This window comes from Dermacentor andersoni, chromosome 5 (assembly GCF_023375885.2).
Source record: "Dermacentor andersoni chromosome 5, qqDerAnde1_hic_scaffold, whole genome shotgun sequence".
NCBI lineage: Eukaryota > Metazoa > Arthropoda > Arachnida > Ixodida > Ixodidae > Dermacentor > Dermacentor andersoni.
Window position 1 is genome coordinate 184,000,613 of NC_092818.1, and position 8,204 is coordinate 184,008,816.

General features: G+C 45.3%; 1 protein-coding gene across 1 annotated transcript; it reads left to right on the forward strand.

Moving 5' to 3' along the window:
- LOC126531714 (8.6 kDa transglutaminase substrate-like) lies at positions 1-7,070 on the forward strand. The gene is made up of 4 exons (XM_050179398.3): positions 1-100; positions 3,497-3,554; positions 5,731-5,857; positions 6,763-7,070. The coding sequence occupies exons 2-4, from the start codon at positions 3,505-3,507 to the stop codon at positions 6,916-6,918; spliced, it is 333 nt and encodes a 110-aa protein (XP_050035355.1). The 5' UTR covers positions 1-100; positions 3,497-3,504; the 3' UTR covers positions 6,919-7,070.
- The last annotated feature ends 1,134 nt before the right edge of the window (positions 7,071-8,204 follow it).

Below are 8,204 nucleotides of genomic sequence, written 5' to 3' on the forward strand. Positions count from 1 at the left end.
GGAGAGGGCGACAGGATCTGCCGCGTATAAAACCCACCCACTTTTTCTGTAGATACGTCTTCGTTTCAACCAACTCTGCACTTGTGCCGCGACTGCGAAGGTGAGCCCCTGAGCACCGGGATGACCGCTTTGCTTCGCGAAGATTGCGGATACCGAATCGCCCAGTTTTTGGAAGAGGCCCGTTGTCGCGACGTCATGCCGTGAATCTTTGTGCCAGTAGTATTGCCTTGTTGTCCTCGTTCAAGGCATCCTGCAGGTTTTAATGGCGTGGCTCACAGATTGTTTTAGCACCCTGATTTTCATACTACAGCGCACGGTTTTAGCCGGAGTGTTGGCTGCATAAATTGGTGGACACTTACGCCTGGCTAAACCATTTAGAGTATCTGTAACGACAGGAAAACAAAGCATTGTTTCCCACGCAGTGAGTTAGCACTACGAAAATACTGCACACTGTTTGGCTGATTAGGTTACAGAAGTAAGAATAAATTCAACTGGATAAACCAAAGTAGCGCACTCATCGAGTGGGTCTAACACTCTGTCATGTAGGCATCGTTAACGTCTCATGGGTAGCCGCGGAGGTGAGGTGGCACCTGACGTGATATTATTAAATAATGACCATGGAGTGAATGCTTTAGGAGATGGCGATGTCCTCGAACGTTTTTGTCGAAGCTGCCCTTAACTTGAATACAATAATAAGCCCCAACATCTCAAGTGGCTGAGTTATACATGAAAAGGCGTTCTTAGTTTTCTTGCTTGGCAGGACTTTCACTATTCATTATTTGTCATGGCGTTCTTTGGTCATTTCTGACCGTTGCGCCATTGAACACCGCACATCCCCATCAACATTCATCATTAATTGCTAACTCAGCATGACTCAGAGTTCTACTAATGGCAATAAGTCATTTCATTTAAAATCGCACCTTTTCAGTGCACGCTGTATGCTATACTGTCTCTGGCAGAAGTTTGTTCGAACAGCTAGAACTCCCTTCGTTTAAGGAAAGCGGAAGCATGAAATTTTTGGATGTCCGGTTTTTCAGCGAGATAAATGAGTAAGCTTAAAAAGAGCAACTGAATGAGAGCAACCATAATAATAAATGGGAGCGATAAGTGAGAGCAACCAAGAAGCGGCACAGCCGCCAGACGCTCACTTTTTTTTTATTTCACCTAGAGTAAGAAATATGAAAGTAAGCTGCGCTTAGCCACGCGTGCAGCAGGGTTTACTCTTAAAAGGCAAGTGTGAAGCGCGTGCTGAAGATACACATTGAAATATTGTCGAGGCAAGAAAAATATTAATACGTTAAGATGGAAGTTGCACTTGCGCGACAGGTGGAAAATTAATATTTTGAGTAAGTTCGCCAGAAGAATCTACTTGTGTGGCTCCAGGATTTTTCATTTCTCTGTTACTGTTCTTTATATTGGCTGAACTTTGATGCTTCTAATAAGCGAGGGTTTGGAAAATGACAAATCTTTATATAATTAGATGGAGATGTCGTTCGTAGAGGAAACGAAATTTTATTTTTTGCATGGTTAGCTCTCTTCGTGCGGCGCTTCTGGGGCCGGTGCTCCAAATTTCGTTGTCCTTGTACGCAAGCGAGAAAATCGCAATTTCTGTTCTTCTCCGTTCCTTGTGCCTTGTATGCACCCATTGTTTGACTGTCCGTTCAACTTGTCATGAAGCCTTTAAATTATTAGGCAAAATAGGGTAACAGGAACGGCAAGGACAAGAAGCAAAACCGTGGCTGCAAGACCGATTCTGTAGCACATGAAATCCAAGTATAACGTTCTTTCTAGCTTTATACGGGCCAAATATGCTTTATGTCTGTGCTCTAATAGCTCTGTTTATGTTCGCTAGCAGAGTTGGCACTCAGCGTGAGCAAGAGGGAGCTAAAGAAAGACGGAGGAAGAGGAGAGGGGGTAAAGAGAGAGAGAAAGACAGGGAGATTCGCAAGAAAAATAAGGACGTATAGAAGGGCGCAAAGGTTAAGAAGAAGTAGTTGTGGTTGGCTACATTGCATGCACAGGGAGGGGGGATGGGATAGTAAGGTAAGGGGAGAGAAAGAGAGAAGGGGAGCATAAAAGACGACGTAAAATACGTGCATAATCGAGCAGTAGCAGGCGATGTTTCGAAAACCTATTATGCGGTCCAGTAGAGCTCAGGAACTTGAGCAGCGCATACATAGCCGTCTATGCGGAATTGGTTTGCAAGCACTGGCCTAGAATTTCCTATTTTCATAAAATAGCCTGCTGTAATAGTGATAAGCACTTCTGTCATGACTCGCTCCTCGGCACGATAGCGTGGACTGACACCAAATGTGTGTGAAGGTCTCGTCGCAGCTTTATGCTCGAGAAACACCATGGGCGAAGTATGTGACAGTTAAGACACTGCAATAACTTAGCACAAGAACCTGGTGGCTGCACGTACCTGCTCGCACCGAGAAGACGCAAGTACTCGGAGCATTTACTGTCTTAGATGTCACTACAAGCAGTAAGAGCAGCGTTAGGAAAAGTTGCTATAGGCTCGAAAAGTTTGTAACTGCTGATGCCCTACGTTTGCGGAGCTGAAGCAATAAATAGCTGAACTAGAAACTGTTGCCAACCTTGCTACAGCGAAGTCGACATGGTGGACAGCAAGTTAATTAGGTCTTGGCCGGCCGGACTCTTTTTTGAGCGATGGGGCACGTGCGATGTACTAGTGCTTTTCTCATAATGCTGTAGCTGCACCTCAGCACCCAAACTATGCAAAGTTACTCGAACTCAGCGTGTATTGTACTGTGAGATGCCAATGATGGTTATGGTGTAAATGCTAATTCAGTAGACACAAATAATAACTCCTATTTTTTTATAGCTGACTCAGGAAAATGAAAGACAAGGATACAAAAGAATCGACAATGATGTCTTTGGGATTACACTGCGTAATCACTGGGTTATGTTCAATGCAGGGTTAGGCTGTGGCCAGTAAGCTGCGCAGGACACCAGGCAATAAAGATCAATGCAAGAAACAGCGCTTCAAATTACCTACTTCGCGACACAAAATATTTTATGAAATAAGGCCCAAATGCTCTCATTGCGACAAATTAGGAAGCATGGAAGAGACCGTTTGAGATGTTTCAATAAAATAGGTACGCATACTTAGTAAATTATCGCATTTACCATTTGCGAAGCCCTTGCGGCTCAAACAGAAATAATAGCCTAATAATAGAAGAGTTACGACATGAAAGTAGGGACTAAATATTAATTAACTAACTTGAGCAATGAAGATTGGGTGTGCGCACTAAAAAAGGCTATGATAGCTGACAGCAAACTTTTATTGTATTTGTACCGGCAAACATTTGATTGCATGTTATGAAAAAAAGAAACCGCCAGTTTAATGCCCCTTTTCGAAATATTTAATATAGAAATACCCACACACCTTGCAGTAGATATAACTGCCAAGCCAATGAAGTGGCAGTATTGTATAACTTGTTCTCACGTTCTCAACCTCGGTGCTTTGTTCTAGAAACGAAGATGAAGGCTACTCTGCTGCTTCTGGTGGTCCTCACCGTCGCCGTCATTGGGTATGTTTCATCTCTAAGAAAACAAAACATGACAGCTAACAAAAGTTCACCACATGACTTCCTAATTCAAAATGAAACCACTTAGTACTTTATGAGGGAAAATAAATTCCATCGCGTATGTTTGACTATGTTTTCACGCGTTATAAACGCTATCAACGCATTTAACTATTATGGTGCATTACGACACTATTTGGACGGAGTTCAGGTGATTCCTTGTGATTTATTTCAGTTTAGTTGTTTTCATCGCCTTTCTCTCCTCTGCAACCTTGCAGAGACGCCACCATGTTCAATAGCCGTTTCGTGCACTAAGGGATGTGCTTTTTTTCATCTTAAGCCTGCTAATATTTGTAGCGAAGGCAAAAACCAAGGGCAATTTCAAGGAGGAAGATACGAACCAGGGTAATTCTGATGAACATTAAACCGAACACGGTCTTTGCGGAAAATACCCACGTATTCCGGACTGCTTATATATCTGCAAATTAATGCTCAACACTGGCGTCTGAGCTCGCTGCATTGTTTGACGGCTGTTACGCTTGCCTAAAAGAGTAAGCACCGACGTAAGGTATTTCTTGCGTATTATCATCGTGGCTTTATCGCATTTATTTCGAGTCGCACAGTTCACTTCATGTTCAAAGCTGAATTGTATTCTTTTCTGCTATGACAACCGCATGGAAAACTTTTAGGCTGTGATTATACCTGGAAGAAGAAGAACAAAACTTTATTGGTACAAAGAACTTCGTTGCCCCTAAAACGGGGTAACGTCGTGTGGTCGGGCCCCTATTCCAAGGCACCGCTGGCCCTCGCCATCCTTTATGCCCTCCGGACGAGCCTGAGCTGATCCCCAAGGGAGGAGCTGGATAGCAATGCCTCCCACCTCGCTCTCGTGTTATTATCTTCTTGTTCTTCTGAGTGAGCTGTGTACTCCCATGTGATGTGGTAGAGCGTTGGTGTGCTCCCACACCACGGGCATATGTCCTTGTATGCTGTTGGGTAGTATATGTGCAATTTATGTAGGTTTATGTATGTGTCCGTTTGGAGCCTGCGTAACGTCGCTGAGTCCGCGGCTGAAAGGTTCCTATGCGGGGCTGGGTAGAGCCTTCTGAATTCCCTGTAGTGTTGCAAGATCGCGTGTAGTGTTGCAAGTGGCGTAAAATAGACATGAGGCACGATGCTCAAAATGTGCCGAATACGGGCTACCTGTGTGTCGCTTTATGTGAAGGCGGACTTCAGCCCATTTTAGCTTTTCAGTGTCATGTGCCATTGAGATAGGGCGGAGTCATTGAGACTCTGGAGCAGCTCCAGAGGGCATGGCTCGCTTAATGGACGTTGTTTGTAAGGAAACAGTATACGAGTAAGTTGTGCAATACTAATAGAAATCGCTAATGCAACCTTGGTCAGTACAGAACATACTGATGCAAGTTTTAGTCCTTGTACAAATTTAATGTTTATTTGCTTCAGCGCTGTGATGTAACGTCCAGTGAATGTTCGCCGGGAAAGACGACCAAGAAACCAGTCGTTACGAATGCTGTGCCTCCACGCATTTGCAGACAAGGTACAGGAGACCCTCGTAGTGGACGACTTCGCAAGTTATATCGGTAGATGAACCAGTGCGAAAAGCAGTCATGAATTTGTCACACATGGAGCATGTAGAAAGCACGGAAAGAAATTGAGCCCTGCAATGGTTTTTCTTTTCACTTTATATTTCACCCACACGCTTGGCGGATTTCAGCATGTTTTTGGTGGCTGGTTCTTAGCCGAGCTAGTTGGCTCGTACTTTTTGAAAATCGGCAGACACTTGTTTTGACAACATGGAAGGAAGACAACAACGAATGTAGATACATGTGTTGCCATCTTTTTCTGTTTGTGGTTTATATGCTCATATGCGCCCAGCGAACGTCATTAAAGGCTCGGTTGGTAGCTCAATAATGCGTCGTCTTCCTTCCCCGTTGTCAACGCAAGCTTATGCAGTTTCACGATAAGAGAAATGTTTTTAGTAATTTATCAACAGCGGAATGAACAAGGTGTCTTTTAAAAGGGCGAACGCTCTATTAGTGCACTGTATTCTAGCGTCATGAATTAATCTATTCCTGCAACCTCTGTATTTTCGTGTATGTGCGTCTTTGTGCGCGTCGTGGATGGAGTGACACTTGGTGTATTTTGTTAACGCTACGAGCAGCTCCCTGGCGACCTCTGCCCCGAACTGTGACGCTAGCGCCTGCGACCCCAGCAAGTGCCCAAGCCCTGCCAGCTGCAAGTGCGGTACATACAAGGACGCTTGCAACTGCTGCGATGTCTGTTACAAGGTACGCATGTCGGCAGCCGAACATCTCAGTTTCATCAGTTTCCTGCAGCAATGATTAGACCGTACAAAGAGGAAGTCAGGGCAGCCGGTCGTATTTATTATGAACTGGTAATTACCGGCAGATATGTGATGTGATTGATGACTAATATAATTGTGTTTCTCATTGGGCACGTGCACTAATACCGACAAGAAAACAAGAAAACAGAAAAAGTTGTGCGCTCTAATGCCCACACAAACAAAAACAGCGAAGGAAATACGATCCTGATGTACCCTTGAAAGCCAAAATCTGAGCCGCAGCACAAAACTGCAGCAAAACAACCAAAGCCTTTACGATAGCAAAAAAAAAAAAAAAAAATTGCCATCCATTAGAAGTAATAACGCTAACGCAAATAAAATAAAAAAGAAACGGAATAGAGGGAGCACTGGAATCTGCAGGCAGCTTTGGCACGCACTTCATATCGACCGCGTCTATTTAGCTGTTCTTATTTCTTTTTCACTCCTCAAGCTACTTGACGCAGTGTTGACTAAAATTATACAAAGTTGCGTTTAATATCAGATACGGTGTATAACATAATATACGAAGGACGGAAATAATAGGAGTCGTAATTAAAACTAGTACTGAAAGGAAAAGTAGACTGCAGCTCTTCCGGCCAACCTGTTTATTTTACCCCTTGGCAAGCACTTACCATCTAGTCAACGTTCTGCTGCACCCTTAAGCCTTTGCAGATTGAGAAACCCCCTCGTCCTTTTCCTTTGGAGCTTACAAGCAAGACAAGTATCATAGGCGTGACATAATAGAGCCAGGAATGGGTGGAACCCATGCTTTGATATTTTGGCTAAGGGGTAGCGCTCCTCTAACCGAGTCATTAATTCCTGCCTTTTGCTTTCCGCCATACTGTGGTGCAGTGCCCCGGAGAGTCTTGCGTGCCAGTCTTCCAGGACAAGTGCTCCGGCAAGAACACCTGCCAGCTAGAGCCTGGTGCAGCCATCCTGACCGGCGCCACCGGCATCTGCGCCGAGAAGGGATACGTCTTCAACAGCGAGAAGGGCCACCATGGTTGAACGAGACAGCGCCTGTCTGCAGTTGTGATTGGGGTTGGCATGTGCGCCCCGGCCAAGTGTGATATATAACTTTCGTTTACTCTTTATCTATTGAGTTACAAAGTACGTTACAGGTATTCGCAATGTAAAATAAAATGCCTTACGTCTTTCAACTTCTGCTTTCCTCTTGAATTCATTTGCAAAGGCCTTGGTGCCTTAAAGAAAGTGACTGGCTTTATTTCTCCTCCATAAACCAGAAAACAAACCAGAAAGTCACTCAGAAAAATAGGGTTTCATGCGCACCACGTGCACAGTCTCAGGTAGGTCCTGACGGCGCCTCGAGCAGGATGGGCTGTGAGGAACGACTTCATAGTTGACGTCACTAAGGCATCGTAGAACTTTGTACGGTCCGAAGTATCGGCGTAGAAGTTTCTCCGAGAGGCCTCGGCGGCGAACTGGAGTCCAAATTCAGAATCCTTGGCTGGGCTGCTAGGCGACACATCGATGGTGTTGATTGTAACGTCGGGCATCATGGTGTTGCTGGCTAGTTATTCGAACATGCGCGAGCTGTCTTCCTTATTCGGCGCGTTCTGTAAAATCTGCGGCGTCAGTCTCGGAATCGCTGGAATCATGAGGCAGCTTAGCATCCAGCATAGCATAGTCGCCTCTCGACCGTGGAGGAGACTGAATGGCATCATTCTCATTGTTTCTTGCCGACCTGTATTATAAGCAAACGCTACATAGGGCAATATTTTGTCCCAGTTGATGTGCTCCGCATCGACATACATGCACAGCATGTTTGCCAAAGTCTTGTTGAGGCCCTATCACCCGCCAAGCAATGGCCTTACGGAACGTAAGCCCATTGTTTTCCGGGTGATAGGTTGTCGTCATTCTGTGCGCCGTGCCACTGAGCGTGAGTACAGTTCGGAGAATCACAGCCGTGAACACGGATCCCCTGTAGGCTACGATGACTGCTCGAGCACTGTGCCTCAGGAAGACGTTTTCCATGAAGAGTTGTGCGGCCTCAGTTGCTATGCTGCTCTGAAATGCCTTGGTTTCCGCATATGGCGTGAGGTAACCTGTCGCAACTATGATCCCCTTATTTCCGGTAGCAGATACTGGGAATGGGTCTGAAAGGTCTATTCCAATTTGTGCAAACTGCGTTTCCGGCACTGCAGCGGGATGTAATAGTCCGGCAGGTTTCTCAAGTGGCACGTTACGTCACTGGCCGTTAAGGCACGTTCGAACGTAGTGCTGCGAGCCATGGCCAATAGCACTTCTCTTTGATCCGTGCTAATGTTCTTGCG

What these genes read in the sequence shown, in the direction of transcription:
- LOC126531714 (XM_050179398.3), top strand. Translation starts at nt 3,505, where the DNA reads ATGAAGGCTACTCTGCTGCTTCTGGTGGTCCTCACCGTCGCCGTCATT. An exon ending in CTCACCGTCGCCGTCATTGG is followed by an intron (nt 3,555 to 5,730) that starts GTATGTTTCATC and finishes CGCTACGAGCAG; the next exon opens with CTCCCTGGCGACCTCTGCCC. An exon ending in GCTGCGATGTCTGTTACAAG is followed by an intron (nt 5,858 to 6,762) that starts GTACGCATGTCG and finishes ACTGTGGTGCAG; the next exon opens with TGCCCCGGAGAGTCTTGCGT.